Source organism: Manis pentadactyla, chromosome 6, assembly GCF_030020395.1.
Source record: "Manis pentadactyla isolate mManPen7 chromosome 6, mManPen7.hap1, whole genome shotgun sequence".
NCBI lineage: Eukaryota > Metazoa > Chordata > Mammalia > Pholidota > Manidae > Manis > Manis pentadactyla.
In genome coordinates, this window is record NC_080024.1 from 135287287 (window position 1) to 135304326 (window position 17040).

Genomic DNA, 17040 nt, shown 5'->3' on the forward strand with positions numbered 1-17040 from the left:
CTCATACCAGTTAGGATGGCCAGTATCAAAAAGACTAAGAACAACAAATGCTGGTGAGGATGGAGGTTCTTCAAAAAAACTAAAAATAGAAATAGCATTTGACCCAGGAATTCCACTCCTAGGAATTTACCCAAAGAATATAATTTCTCAGATTCAAAAAGACATATGCACCCCTATGTTTATTGCAGCACTATTTACAATAGCCAAGATATGGAAGCAACCTAAGTGTCCATTAGGAGATGAATGGATAAAGAAGATGTGGTACATATACACAATGGAATACTATTCAGCCATAAGAAACAAATCCTACCATTTGCAACAACATGGATGGAGCTGGAGGACATTATGCTCAGTGAAATAAGCCAGGTGGAGAAAGACAAGTACCAAATGATTTCCCTCATTTGTGGAGTATAACAACAAAACAAAACTGAAGGAACAAAACAGCAACAGACTCACAGACTCCAAGAAGGGACTAGTGGTTACCAAAGGGGAGGGGTGGGGGAGAGTGGGTGGGAAGGGAGGGAGAAGGGGATTGAGGGGTATTGTGATTGGCACACATGGTGTGGGGGGGATCATGGGGAAGACAGTGTAGCACAGAGAAGGCAAATAGTGACTTTGTGGCATCTTACTATACTGTTGGGCAGTGACTGCACTGGGTTATGGGGGTGCACAATAACATGGGTGAATGTAGTAACCACATTGTTTCGTCATATGAAACCTTCACAAGAATTTATATCAACAATACCTTAATTAACAAAAAAACCAAAAAAGCATTTTATAACAGATAACATTGACTTATTTGGCTTTAATCAAACCAAGTAGAATAAAGTTTAAATTATATTTTTTAAAAAAAAGAGTATAATTTAAAGCTGTAATTTAATTTATATAGTTTAACTTACAAAGGCCAAAATTATAAAGTACAACTGAAATATGACATTCAATTCTGCATGCTAAATTTTATGATGGATGCTGATAAATATAGATAATCCAAGAAGATAAAGAGTAAATCATCTAAAAATCATCCATCACGAATAGTTGAGTAACAAAGCAATTTAAGCTAAAGAAAAAAGTTAAGGGAGTCATGACAGATGTTTTAAAAATCTGAACGTCTCTCATAAGCAGCAAGCTTATACATTTGTGTGTTTCTCTCAACTAGAGTCAGACCATCATATGAAAGTTATTGGCAGGCTGACATATGAAATCTTTGTAACAATGAAACAACAAGAACTCTACTGCCTCCTGTGGTGTGAAGCACTCAGAAGCTCTCTCAAAGATACTGAAAAAAGGAATTCTTATATTGGTAAGAAGTTTGCAGTAGAAAGACTGAGATTAGCAGTAACTCGTGGTAGACTTTTTTCTTTAAAGTTCCTTCTTTAGGAATGAGCTAATGTTTCTCTCTAATAACTGAATTAGATTTTACAATTTAAACATTCTGCATAACCAAAAGCTAACTGGATTGTCAAGTAAGTCTGTGATTACTCCATTCAAGCATTTAGCTTGGTTTGTAGTTTTATACAACATAGTTCTGTTGAAAGAAAAATCTTTCAACTACAGGGACTAGATTACACTTGACCTTGTGCCATAACATATACAGGATGTCAGTTACTTACAAATGAACACGACACAAAGGTGACCAGGTATCTCCTTCTATGCAAATTGCACACATTCTGAAAGTGTCCTGAATTAGTTTCCTGCACTGTCCCAGACTGCAAGGGGTGGAGTTGGGATGTAAAGCCAGTGGGGGAGGGAGAATGCCCTGAAAGTGCAGCCTAAGTCCCTAGCCACTGTATTCCTTTTCTGTTGTTAGGAAAAAAGTGGATAGGGCCTTACAGAATTTGGAGGTCAAGAGATAGCACATCGCAGGCAACAGCCCTGGAATAAGGTGAGAGATGATGGGAAACTGTCAGAAAGAGACAGGCTTGCAAAGGGGACAACATTTGAAAAATGCTATGAAGTTTTCCTGACCCATCTACCTGGGCATTCCAGGGCCTGACACTTCCTTACAAATCCATTGTAAAGGCTTTTCAGTCCTGAGAGGGCTTTGTATTGAAAAACATACCCTCCTAAGGGTAGGTACCTTCAACCTTGGATGAGAGTAATGAGCCACCTCCTAAGGACGAGAAAAGAACCAGAGTAGGTAAGGGCTGAGGGCCTGCTGGAAATGTGCTAAAAGATGAAATGGAAAATGCAGAAGAAATGCTATAACCAACTTGGAAATTGAATGCAGATTTCTCTCTGCCAGGAATCAGGTGAAGGGGGCTCAGGAATCCCATGCTGCTTTGGCTGCTTGAACCACATGATGCCTTCATCTTTCCTCTCTCAGCTTTTGACTTTTGTTCCCCCACCACCACCCGCTACTTTTCTTTCTAGTCCTTTTCCTTTTGTTTCCTTTTATCTTCCTAGTTGATCATGTATTTCTCTCTCTTGTCTGTTCCTGAGAGGTGACAGGTGACTCCAGAGGAAAGTAGACAGTGGTCTCTGTTGCAAATGGTAAAACCTGCAGCAACTAGGTCAGTGAGGGTTAACAATGCACCAGGCATGAGGTGCTACAAGATGAGTAACAAGGATTAAGATGTAGTGTTTACTCCCAGGAGGCTGAGTCTGGCAGGACAGACATGATATAGACACACACACATACAAAAAAAGCAGAGGAGACACATAGTGTGACAGTAACTTTATATGCCACCTGGCTAGGCTAAGAGGCCTGGCTGTTTGGTAAAGCTCCCACTTAGACATTGCTGTGAAGGTATTTGTGGATGTGATTAACATTTATAATCAGCTGACTTAAGGAAAAGAGATTATCTTCTATAATGTGAGTGGGCCTCACTCAATCAATTGAAGGCCTTAGGAACAAAGACAGGTTTCCTGAGGAAGTAGGAATTCTGTCTACAACATAAAAATCCTGCCTGAATTTCCAGCCTGCTGGTCTGCCCTATGAACTTAGGGTTTAAGACTGCTATCAATGCTTACCTGAATTTCCAGCCAGCCCTATAATCAAACTCTCCAGCCCTACAATCACCAAAGCCAATTTATCCCTAAAATATACCTCAGTCTCTTTTCCTCTTCATAGTCACACACACACATCTACTAATTCTGCTTCTCTGTGGAGAACCCTGACTAACACACCAGTAAACAAGGGCAAGATCAGTTATGCTGCCCATAGAAGAGGTTCAGTGATTAGTAGCAGCCCATTCTTTGCAACCAGACAGGTTCTGTCTCCAATTCCTAAGTGTATTCACTTACCTAATATTCACTCACTTTACATAAGTCAGTTGAAAGGCATTCACTGGCTTTACTTTGATAAATTCTACTATATTTATATAGTTTAGTCTATTAATTTCACTTGATTTTCTATACCTGGTTTTATTTCTTATAGTGTCTCTATTCAATAAGAGTCTGACCAACATCATTATTAGGGTCCGTAAAAATATTTCAGCTACCAAAAAAATTCTCTATCAAAGTAGATGCCACACTGTCTTCCATTCCTAATAATGAGTGTTATCACTTATATATACTATGTAGTCTGAAGCATTTGAATGTTTCCTCACCTGAAAAGATTTGAATTCTAAATGTTTGCTGTTTTCTAGAAGGTAGTCATAGGGGTTTTTCCTTCTTGGCTTCAGACACCACACCAAGCTAACAGTATACTGCTGGTATAAGTCATCTCTGACTTTCAGAAAATGTGTGTTAAGATTGTCAACTGCAAAGTTCAAAGCAGTCATGTCATACTGACCCTCTGTTTTGGTTCATGATACATACAAACAGCAGGTGGGGACTTTCTCTGAAACATGACAGTGAGGGCTTATCTCTTTCTTACTACTCCCACCATCATGTTTAATGTACATTCAACCATGACACATTGCAAATTGCCGATTTTATAACTGCTCTGATAAGTAAGAAATATAAAAAGCCAATGGATAATTTCTACCTCCAAAAACCTCCCCAGCTGAATGTGCTTCTATCAAAACATGGGTGAAGTCTCATAGCCAGCCCTCAGGCGTGCTTGCAGAGCAAGTAAGAGAACTCAAAATTCATGTGTAATTAATAGTAACTGTAGAGTCTATTTCATATACAAATCAGAGCACTCCCACCTATTACAAATTAAACCAGAAGATTTCCAAATGGAGCAAAGTATAGAAAGATTCTGTTAAATTTACATAACAGTATAGCTGAGAGCTTTTTCTCTCTCCCATGAAATACAATAAAAAGTACTTGAGAAAACATTTTAAGGAAACAAATCCCAGGTATTATTTTAAAGAATTATTTAGCATCATTTCAAATATAAATTTCCTCCTTAATCATTTGACTGACATGTGTCCCAATAAAACATGCAATCATCAGTCATACACAGCATGCAGCATGCAGTAAATGGACAGCAGAGGTTAATAACCTGGAAGCATAGGATCTGAGAATGTGAGAGCAAGTTAGAGACAAGAGCTCCTCTCCATTGTCACTGAGGGTCGAGAAGCAATGCTGAAGCGTAGAACAGTGAGAGTGGGGGAAACACAGTTTGTCCAACACATAAACATATCTCCGCAAGTGGCGGCAGGTATAACTGAAAGACAAAGGTAAAAGGAGAAAAACAGAAAGAGAGGAGTTTTCCTTTAAAAAAATTAATCATTGTCAATGTCCTCAAAGCTTTCTGTGTATTTTCACTAGATGGTGCCCAAGAAAAAACTGTTAAAAGAGAATATTTTTAAAAAAAGATAAACAACCTGATTTTAAAATGAGCAAAAGACCTAAACAGACACCTCACCAAAGAAGATAATGCAGATGACGTATGAAAATAAGCATATGAAAAGATGTTCCACACATCCCAGGTTAGTAAGGAAATGCAAATTAAAACAAGATACTACTACACACCTATTAGAATGGCCAAAGTCCAGAATACTGATTACACCAAATGCTGGTGAGGATGTGGGGCAACAGGAACTCTCATTTATTGCTGGTGGAAATGCAAAATGGTACAGCCACTTTAGAACAAAGTTTCAGTTTTTATACCAAACTAACCATACTCTTACCATATGATCTGGCAGTCAGGCTCCTTGTTATTTACCCAAAGGAGTTGAAAACTTATGTCCACATAAAAACCTGCACACACGTTTATAGTAGCTTTATTCATAATTGCCAAAATGTGGCAGCAATTAAGATGTCCCTCAGTAAACAAATGGATAAATAAACTGGTACATCTAGACAGTGGGATATCTTGCACTGCTAAAAAAAAAAATGAGCTATCAGGTCATGAGAAGATATGGAGGAATCTTAAATGCACATATTACTAAGTTAAAGAAGCCAATCTGAAAATGCTACAAACTATATGATTTCAATTCTATGACATTCCAGAAAAGGAAAACCATGGAGACAGGAGAATATCAGTGGTTGCTCAAGGTTATCTGGGAGAGAAGAATAGTCAGAGCACAGAGGACTTTCAGGGCAGTCAACTATTTTGTATGATACCATAATGGTGGACACATATCATTACACACTTGTCAAAACCTACAGAAAGTACACGACTAAGAGTGAAACCCAATGTGAGCTATGGTCTTCGGGTGATAATGATATGTCTAGTTAGGTTCACCAATTGTGAACGTCTCACCTCTGTTGCAGATGTTGATGCAAGGGAAGTTGTGCCGCAGGGAAGGAAACGGGGTGTATGAGGGTTTTCTGTGCTTTCTGCCCAAGGTTCCTGTAAACCTAAAATTGCTCTTAAAAAGTCTATTTAAAAAAAAAAGAGATATTGACAAGGGCAAAGTCTCAGAAAATAATGGTGTTCACCATATGGAATTTGCCTTGGCAGGGCAAAGTGATGTATGATATTTTCTCTTAACAGTATTACAGATACATTCCTGAAAGATAGACAATAAAACCAGAGCAACATGGAAGATGCCATGGCAGAGGGAATACTAGTTTAGAAATTAGAAAATGTCAAAATCTAGATTCAGCATAGCTACTGGCAGCTTTGTAACAATGCATATTTTATCTAAGTTTCAAATCCACAAATTGCAATGTAGAACCAAACACTTTAAATTACTCCAAAATTTTAAAGCTATATTATAAAAAATTAGAACAAGAATTATTATTGTCAGAGCAATTTCACTTTTGCTGTATTTCAGACCACTTAAAAATAATGTTTGAAAGAGGAAAATCCCAAATCTGATGAGGTGAATCAACAAACACATCAAATGATTTACCTAGACTGCTAGCCTTTGAGAACGATGTCTAAAAAAAAATCACCCCAAAAGTATACCTAGTCCCCAAGGGGCAACAGGAGATTTAAAGTATGTTGAACTCAAAATCAAACTAATAGATTGAAAATTCTGAAATGGGCAAATTTCCACAAATGAATCAATCACCTCTTCAACCAATCAACCAACCAATCTCCTCATCAGCCAAGCCGTATTAGTATGTGCTGCATATAGGACCTGTGTTTGACATTGAAAATAGGCTGAGGAGAAAATACTCACAATTCTAACCCACATGGAGATTACAAGATAGAAGGAAAGATATATATTAGACAATAAAAAAAAAAATCCTACTGAAATGGTATAATCTCAAACTATAATGAGTACTAGAAAGGAAAAGTACAGGGTGGTCTAAGAAGAGGAAAATGGAGATTCCCCTGAGATTCAGAGCTTGAGAAAGGGCTCTTGGAAATAAAATTAAAGCTGACATTTTAAGAATGGCAGTTAGCTGAATAAAGAGTATGGGCTGGGGGAAGGGGCCACAAACTAAAAATCTATTACAAACAATACATGACTGTTGTAAAGAGAGTGAATCAAAATTAATAGCCTTCCTGTACTAAAAAAAAAAAATCTGTCTTTTAAAATATAACGATTCCATTATAATGACAACAAAAATGATCAAATATATGGAGATCTTTAAAATGGTAGTAAAGAAAAATTGAAAAGGCTTGATAAAATGTAAAAAAAAAAAAGGACTATGTTCTCAGACAGGAAACTCTAGAATTGTAAAGTTACCAAATGTTCATATGTTAATCTAAAAATTTATATCTTCAAAAATACCAATACAATTTTTTTAAACTAGACAAGTTAATTCTGAAGTTTATATGGCAATTAAATATTTAAGAAGAGCAGGAAAATTTGAAAAACCAGAGTTATAAGATGGCATAAGCTCTAGACAGGCATTAACAGAAACAGTCTGGTATGATGCATGAGTACACAGAATACCGAAGACACTGAAATAGGACAGGGACACAGTATTAGGTAAAGGTGACACTTAGAAGTCAGAAAATTTTTCAATAGATGATATTGGGATAACTAGTAGATAACTAGAAAAAAAGAACTGAGTCTTCACCTCACCTCTTAAACCAAACTCCAGGTTGATCAAAGATTTGAAGTTAAAAATAAAACAAGTTAAAAAATAAACCATATACCTGGGAGCTATTAAAAAATAAAGACTCATAAATGAGTCTGACCACATAAAATTGGAAAATATGAATGGAAGAGACAATTACTTTTCATTGTATCTTCTGTAATGTATGAACTTGCTGTGTATCACAGAAGTTAATGACTAATTTTTTTTCTTAAGGAATCAAATTCATTTCAAGAGACTACACATGGTTATTTAATCTTCAGTCACCAGTTTTTTTTCTTTTGCTAGTTTTTTAATTAAAATTTTTTTATTTACATATAGTCATATTAGTTTCAAGTATACAATGACAAATTAATTTTTTAAAATTTGAAGTGCTACAAGAGCAAGTATTTCAGCTAGCAGGAATATCCTAAAGCAGAGAGATCTAGACAAGTTCAAGGATCTGAAAGAAGTTCAATGTGTGTATAGTGGACAAACAGTAAAAAGTGGCAGGCTCATGCAGGGCCAGTGGGTTATGTTCAAGGATTTATCCTATCACGGAAAACAAATGAAGGGTTTGAGCAGGGGAGCAGCTAGATCTGATTTACATTTTAAAAATACATTTCTACATACAGAAACAAAACTGGAGAGGGGCAAAAGTTGAAAGATAAAACTAGCCAGGGACAAGAGTGGAAAGCAAAGACCAGGAAGGAGCTACAGCAGCAAACTGGGCTTAAGGGCAGGGGTGCAGCAGATTCTAAACAGATCTTGGAGGTAAAACCAATAGGACATGCTTACTGATTTGGAAAGGATGGGGGTGGGGGGGTAGCACTGGAGAAGACTCCCTGATTTCTGGTTTAGGAACTGAATGAAAGCACAGTTTCTAAGATAGGAGACACCAGGTAGGATAGGTTTTATGGAGAAGATCATGAATTTAGTTTTCAACATGTTTAGTTTCAGAAACTATAGTGTGACGTGTCAGTAAATGGTGGTAAACATGAGTTTGAAACTAAGAGAAGTGTGGACTAACCAAGAGACTTAGAGAGAGAGAGAGATACAAAGATGGAAGGAAGTCAAGACTCTGAAAATGTGGGTATTACCTGAAGTGAGAGTGAAAAGACAGGATGAGGCCCAAGAAATTTTAGTATTTACAAATCAAAGAGAGAGAGGGGTTGGGAAAGAATATTAAGTGGTAGCTGGAAAGGGAGGAAGACAATCTAATAAGAGTGTTGTCAGAAGCCAATAAAAAGAGAGTGCTTCAAGATACTAATAACATACCTTTAAGATAATTTCCATATATGATAAACAAATTTTAAACTTTCAAACTGCATACTGGAAATAGTTAAAATTCCTTATAAACAGAGCTAATGTTCAATTTATAGAAGTTCCTTCTTCTTAAATTAATAATCTTGAAATATTTGTTATTATTAAATAGTGATTGAATGGAAATAGGCCAGGTGATTAGCAGTCACATGACAGATGTATTCCCATTATGTAAAAAAAAAAAAAAAATCCTTTGGATCTATCACTTTTAGCACACAAAAAAGCAAACAGACAAAAAACAATGCAATTAGCTTTTAATAATTAGGTTCTAGTCACTTACAGTTCTATCAGGAATTTTCTCAATATTTTCACTGCCAGTGTAATAATGGTAAAAAATGAAATCAAAATTTAGTCAACACTCAACCTTGAAACTGTTATTATGAATTCGGCCCAATCAATCTGTATGCCTTAAATATAAAAAGTCACAGAAAATCAGTTCTTAATTATATATTCAGTTGTCATTATTAACTAATCATTACAAGCATCCACTGGGTACATATATTTATTGGTGGCTGAACAAGATTTTAATTAGGCAACTATTTTAAAAGCATGTGGTCTGCATAAAATAAAATTCCTTCAAAACAAAGGCAGAGATATGAAAACGGATTTTAAAACTATGATGGTGCACTGACTTCAGCATTTCATCATCGTACTAAAACACTCTCTGCTACTCATTCTTGAAAAGTAAGTTATATGGCTTCTGACTGAAATCTTGCCATGATAGAAAGATTAACTTATTGGTTCCTTTTTCTAGATACACTCATTTTAAGATATTCTTTAAACATAGTGATAATGTTACTATTACCTTCCATGAATGGAACATTATAATCCTTTTTGATGAGCATAGAATCACATATTAAATTTTTTAGCAGTTTTTCATACTAAGCTGGTAACCAAATGCAATGCATTACATAGCAATGTTTCCAATCCTGTACTTTGCAAATGATCTTTGAAATTTAAATAAGGAAAGGTCATCTTGCAGAGCTTGCCTTCATTCTAATATGTGAAGATAATTTTGAATACGGACTCTGACTCTGTCATGCACAAAACTGAGAATATCTTTCATGGTTTCTTCTAAAAAAACTATTAATAGAAGCATGAATAGCAAGGGTCAAGGACAGACCTCCTAGAAAAATGCACTAGAGATCTCTGTGTCAGCTACAAGCCCATACAGAAACACAAATCGACAGGTTTTTGATGTTTTCCAGCCATAAATATATGAAGGAGGAACTCTTAAAAAGTACATTCACTTTTATGACTTACTTATCTTTCTATCATCATATTTCACAGTGGTAATTAAAAACAGGTATCACAATCGCTACTTACCAAATGATAAAATTACAAAATAAAGAAAAAAAGTGACATGTTGACTACCCTGTCAATCAGTAATGGAATCTACTCATAATTCTGTTGTGCTCAGGTGCAGAGGCTTCCTAACTCTCTAAATCAATATCCAAGCTCAGGGCCCATTCTGCTCTGGAAACTCTCCAAGTTCTACCCCAGCACACTTCTCCTAAACTAAAGTCTTATGAAGCTGATAATGTCTAAGGTAAGAGTTTTTAAAAAAACAGGCTTATAATTAGTTTTTGTCTTTTGAGTCCCAGAAAGGACTCCAGGACTCAATTTGTTTGGGGTAGGTGAGGAGGTGGGGGTGTGTGGAGAATGGAGCTTAAGAAAATATAAAAACTGTGTTCTTTAAAAGTACGAGTCGCACATCATCCACTATATCAATAAAAAGAAGGACGAAAATTACATGATCATCTCCATAGATGCTGAAAAAGCATTTGACAAAATTCAACACCCATTCATAATAAAAACTCTCAACAAAATGGGTATAGAGGGCAAGTACCTCAACATAATAAAGGCCATATATGACAAACCCAGAGCCAAAATCAAACTTAACAGTGAAAAGCTGAAAGCTTTTCCTTTAAGATCAGGAACAAAACAAGGATGCCCACTCTCCCCACTTCCACTCAACATAGTACTGGAGGTCCTTTCATGGCAATCAGACAACACAAAGAAATAAAAGGCATCCAGATAAAGGTAAGAAAGAAGTTAAACTGTCACTGTTTGCAGATGACATGATATTGTATATAAAAAACCCTAAAGAATCCACTCTAAAACTACTAGAACTAATATCTGAATTCAGCAAAGTTGCAAGATAAAGAATTAATATGCAGAAATCTGTTGCATTCCTATATATTAATAATGAACTAGTTGAAAGAGAAATCAGGAAAACAACCCCATTTACAATTGCATCAAAAAGAATAAAATCCCTGGGAATAAACCTAACCAAGGAGGTATAAGACCTATATCCTGAAAACTACAAGACACTCAATGAGAGAAATTAAAGAAGACACCAATAAATGGAAATATATCTCATTCTCATGGATAGGAAGAATTAATACTGTCAAAATGGTCATCCTGCCTAAAGCAATCTACAGATTCAATGACATCCCTATCAAAATTCCAACAGCATTCTTCAATGAACTGGAACAAATAGTTCTAAAATTCATATGAAACTACAAACGACCCCGAAGAGCCAAAGCAATCCTGAGAAGGAAGAATAAAGAAGGAGGGATTATGCTTCCCAACTTCAAGCTCTACTACAAAGCTACAATAATCAAGATAATTAGGTACTGGCACAAGAACAGACCCATAGACCAGTGGAACAAAATAGAGAGTCCAGATATTAACCCATTAATATATGATAAAGGAGCCATGGATATACAATGGGGAAATGACAGTCTCTTCAACAACTGGTGTTGGCAAAACGGGACAGCTACATGTAAGGGAATGAAACTGGATTACTGTCTAACTCCATACACAAAAGTAAACTCGAAATGGATCAAAGGCCTGAATGTAAGTCATGAAACCATAAAACTCTTAGAAGAAAACATAGGCAAAACTCTCTTGAATATAAACACGAGCAACTTTTTCATGAACACATCTCCTTGGGCAAGGGAAATAAAAGCAAAAATTAACAAGTGGGACTATATCAAACTAAAAAGCATCTGTACAGCAAAGGACACCATCAGTAGAACAAAAAGGCATCCTACAGTATGGGAGAATATACTCATAAATGACATATCCAATAAGGGGTTGACATCCAAAATATATAAAGAGCTCATGTGCCTCAACAACCAAAAAGCAAATAATCTGATTAAAAAATGGGCAGAGGAGGCGGAGAAAGACAAGTACCAAATGATTTCACTCAAATGTGAAGTATAAGACAAAGGAAAACTGAAGGAACAAAACAGCAGCAGAATCACAGAACCCAAGAATGGACTAACAGGTACCAAAGGGAAAGGGACTGGGAAGGATGGGTGGGAAGGGAGGGATAAGGGTGGGGAAAAAGAAAGGGGCATTACCATTAGCATGTATAGTGTGTGTGGGGGCACGGGGAGGGCTGAGCAACACAGAGAAGACAAGTAGTGATTTTACAGCATCTTACTACGCTGATGGACAGTGACTGTGAAAGGGTATGTGGGGAGGACTTGGTGAAGGGGTGAGCCTAGTAAACATAATGTTCTTCATGTAATTGTAGATTAATGATACCAAAAGAAAAAAGAACTCCAACTGTTGGCAGATAGTAACGGTGCTAGTGGGGGTGGGGATTTAATAATGTGGGCAATTGGTGAACCACTGTGTTGTATGCCTGAAACTAGTGTAAGATTGCATATCTATTATACTTCAGTAAAAAAATGCAAATAAAAAAAGGATTCCAACTAAAAAAAAAATGGGCAGAGGATCTGAACAGACACTTCTCTGAAGAAGAAATTCAGATGGCCAACAGGCACATGAAAGATGCTCCACATCACTAATCATCAGAGAAATGCAAATTAAAACAACAATGAGATATCACCTCACACCAATCAGGATGGCCAACATCCAAAACACAAACAACAAATGCTGATGAGGATGTGGAGAAAGGGGAACCCTCCTACACTGCTGGTGGGAATGTAAATTAGTTCAACCACTATGGAAAGCAGTATGGAGGTTCCTCAAAAAATAAAAGTACCATTTGACCCAGGAATTCCACTCCTAGGAATTTACACTAAGAATGCAAGATTCCAGACTCAAAAAGACATTGCACCACTATATTTATTGCAGCACTGTTTACAATAGCCAAGAAATGTAAGCAACCTAAGTGTCCATCAGTAGATGAATGGATAAAGATGTGGTACATATACACAATGGAATATTATTCAGCCATAAGAAGAAAACAAATCCTACCATTCGCAACAACATGGATGGAGCTAGAGGGTATTATGCTCATGAAATAAGACAGGCAGGGAAAGACAAGTACCAAATGATTTCACTCATCTGTGGATTACAACAACAAAGCAAAAACTGAAGGAACAAAACAGCAGCAGACTCACAGAACCAAAGAATGGACTAATGGTTACCAAACAGAAAGGGACTGGGAAGAGTGGGCAGGAAGGGAGGGATAAGGGGATAAAGGGGTATTATGATTAGCACACATAATGTAGGGGGGGCACGGAGAAGGCAGTATAGCACAGAAAAGACAAGTAGTGACTCTATAGCATTTTACTATACTGATAGACAGTGACTGTACTGGGTTTGTGGTAGGGACTTGAAAATGCAGTAAATCTAGTAATCACAATGTTGCTCATGTGATTGTATATTAATGATACTATAATAAAAAAAAAGTGAGAGTCGCCACACCTTAAGTGATTGCAGTTAGTATTATCATAAGTCCCTCCTCACAGCATGTCCCTCTTCACATGATCACAACAGAGTTTAAATCTAATCCTGAGGATTCAATAGACAAATCCAAATTGAGGGGTGTTTTACCAAAAGGCTGTTCTGTAGTCTTAAAATTCTGAAAGGCAAAGAAAGACTAAAGGACTGTTCCCGATTAAAGGAGATGAAACAGGACAATAAATGTAATATGTAATTCTGAGGCTGGGTTCCAGACCTGTGTGGGGATGGAGGGGTGTAAAATGGTAGTTTTTTTTCCTAGAAAAGAAATAAGTGGGGCAAATGATAAAATTTGGGTGCCTGTAGATTAGGTAATAGTATTTTCTTAATGTCAATTTCCTGGTTTTGAAAGATGTCCTTGTTTTTAGAAATACACAGTAAAAGTATATCATGTCTGCAAACTTACTCTCAAATATTAAAAAAATAAGACACAATGACACAACAAATGCAAACTTTTAACATTTGGGGGAATCTGTGTAAATGGTAAATGACAAATCTTTATAATATTTTTGTGAGTCTGCAATTTCAAGATAAAATGTTTTAAAAAATATTAAAACATCAAATATGTATTTCTTTTTAATCTAAAAAATAAAGAAAACAGAGCTAGTCTTTTTGACATAATGAATAATATGCATTTTAAGATTATGGGATTCAAATCTAGAGCCCTAAAATGTCATTCCAACCTCTACGCTTAAAGCTTAGGACATCAGAAAAACTAGAGCGTGGGAAGTAAGCAAATGTGGTCTGGAGCTATCCCATAAAAAAACAGTCACTGTTACTTAAGAGTTCCATTTTCATAAAAAATAAAGTCTTTTCAATGCCTTCTTATGAAAATGTCTATGATTATGCAACATACAGTTCTGAAATGTTACTTGATATGGTTATGCTTCACCAAAGTAAAGCATGAAAATGTTCTATCCTAGAACATTTAAGTCTGTAAAAGATCCCAAAAACCACAAGCAAAAAAGAGTGATGCTAAAAAGACCCCAAAGTCAGGCTTCCTAATAACATATTTCACTGTACTTTGATGATAAAATTACATTCCCACAGCAACTTTTTCCTCTTTCCTTATGTATACACTTAATGAACATTCCCAAAAAAGATGAAATTGCCAGGGGCATGTTAAACTTTATGGACTATGTAAAATATTCTGTGTATCCCTTTCAAATCTCCATTTTTATTTTTTAATAAAAAGTTTCTTAGCAGATTCATTTGTAGATATAAAATACCAAGAAATTAATAATGGTTAGGACCTATATGAAGAAAATTATAAAAATTTACTGTTGGGCATAAAAGAAGTTTTGAATAAATGAAGAGACACCAGAATGTTCTGAGATGAGAAGAAAAAGTATTACAAAAGATGCCTTATCCTTCACAGATTCAAAATCCCAACAGGAATATTTGATTTTGACAAAGTGATTTTCTTACAGTGGTTTCTAAATTTCTTTAAGGGTCCATTTTAAAAGCTAATAAAAGGTATGGATTCCCTTACAGAAAAAGATTCCAAGTTATATACACACAAATTTTTAAATAAAATTTCAAGATCTTCACAGGGTCCCTGGAGCCTATTATTATCCTTATACCCCAGATAGATGAAGTTCAAGCACTGATTTCCTGTGTAGAAGGAGAAACAGTTAAAAGAGCCAAGAAGACTTTGGAAAGGAGTAATTAGGAAGATCTCATCTTGTGTTATTCAAACATATAAGCCTGCAATAATCAAGTGAAGAGTACTAGAAGAACAGACATCTGAATCAATATAACAGCAAAGAAAATTCAGAAAGGAATATACTATGTGATAAGGTTGCATTTAAATTTGGAAGAGAAAGGAATTTTAGTATGTGTCTCTGGAATAACTGGAAACAATGTTTGGGAAAAAAAAAATTAGACATTTATCTTATACAACAAATCAAACCAAATTTAAAATCAATTACAATCGTAGGGGAAAAAAAAGGGTCCACCAAAGAACCAGAAGAATAAAAGAGGGAAGTGGGAGACATGACTATAAGAAAAAGTATTAGTTGATTTGACATCACAAATATTTAAAATGTCAAAAACGTCATCACTAAAATTAAAAGATAACACATATGTATAACATAATATAGACAATTTCTCATTGTCTCTATACAGAGCTCTTTGGAATTAATACGTGAAAGATGGTTAAAAGGTATCCTCTAGGATGGCATCAAGTGTACTAACATTTGCATTGTAGGAGTCCCAAAGGAGAAGAGAAAGGAAGCAGCAGAAAGCTTTTTTTAAGAAATAATAGGGGAGGGGCGGAAGATGGCGGCGTGAATAGAGCAGCGGAAATCTCCTCCCAAAACAACATATATCTATGAAAATATAACAAAGACAACCTTTCCTAGAATAAAGACCAGAGGACACAGGACAATACACAGACCACATCCGCACCTGAGAGAACCCAGCGCCTCGGGAAGGGGGTAAGATACAAGCCCCGGCCCCGCGGGAGCCGAGCGCCCCTCCCCCCAGCTCCCTGCAGGAGAAGAATAGGCAGAGCGGGAGGGAGACAGAGCCCAGGGCTGCCGAACACCCAGCCCCAGCCATCCGGGCCAGAGTGCAGGGCCCTCGATACTGGGAAAACAGGGCAGCAAGAACAGTGAGCGGGCACTGGAGGCTGGGTGCCGGAGGACATAAGAAAAGGGCGCCACCATTTTTTTTTGCTTTTTTGCTGTTTTGTTTTGGCGAGCGCTTTTTGGAAGTCTTAAAGGGATAGGGACCCCAATACTAGGGAAACAGGGCAGAAAGACCAGTGAGCAGAGGCCTGAGGCTGGCATCGGAGAATAAAGAAAAACGAATGACCAACTTTTTTTTTTCTTTTTTTTTTTTGGTGGGCGTTGTTTTGTTTTGGCGGGTGCTTTTTGGAAGTCTTAAAGGGGCAGGGCGGGTCACTTAATCCAGAGGTAGGGAATCCGGGATCTCTGGGCACCCTAACCCCTGGGCTGCAGGGAGCAGGGAGGCCCCTTACGGAGATAAATAGCCTCCCAGCAGCTCCTGCTCCAACGCCACTCCACCATTTTGGAGCAGCTGCCCGAGCCAGGCCACGCCCACAGCAACAGCGGAGATTAACTCCATAGCAGCCGGGCAGGAAGCAGAAACCCTGTCTGCGCGTAGCTGCCCAGCACAAGCCACTAGAGGTCGCTGTTCTCCCAGGAGAGGAGGGCCACAAACCAACAAGAAAGGAAGTCCTTCCAGCCGTCACTCGTCCCAGTTCTTCAGACTATTCCTATCACCATGAAAAGGCAAAGCTACAGGCAGACAAAGATCACAGAGACAACACCAGAGAAGGAGACAGACCTAACCAGTCTCCCTGAAAAAGAATTCAAAATAAGAATCATAAACATGCTGACAGAGATGCAGAGAAATACGCAAGAGAAATGGGATGAAGTCCGGAAGGAGATCACAGATGCCAGAAAGGAGATCGCAGAAATGAAACAGACTCTGGAAGGGTTTAAAAGCAGAATGGATAGGATGCAAGAGGCCATTGATGGAATTGAAATCAGAGAACAAGAACACATAGAAGCTGACATAGAGAGAGACAAAAGGATCTCCAGGAATGAAACAATATTAAGAGAACTGTGTGACCAATCCAAAAGGAACAATATCCATATTATAGGAATCCCAGAAGAAGAAGAGAGAGGAAAAGAGATGGAAAGTATCTTGGAA

At 37.1% G+C, this 17040-nt stretch overlaps 1 protein-coding gene across 4 annotated transcripts in view; it reads right to left on the reverse strand.

The window, feature by feature from the left end:
* The window catches only part of DYM (dymeclin), a 439846-nt gene that overhangs the window by 155984 nt on the left and 266822 nt on the right, over positions 1-17040 (reverse strand). For 2 of the 4 annotated variants that reach the window (XM_057504163.1, XM_036918623.2), the window contains one exon: positions 4391-4555. The exons of the other annotated variants lie outside the window; for them this stretch is intronic. In XM_057504163.1, coding sequence (XP_057360146.1) covers positions 4391-4555 — 165 coding nt within the window. The remainder of the gene's footprint in view (positions 1-4390; positions 4556-17040) is intronic. 4 annotated transcript variants of the gene reach the window in all.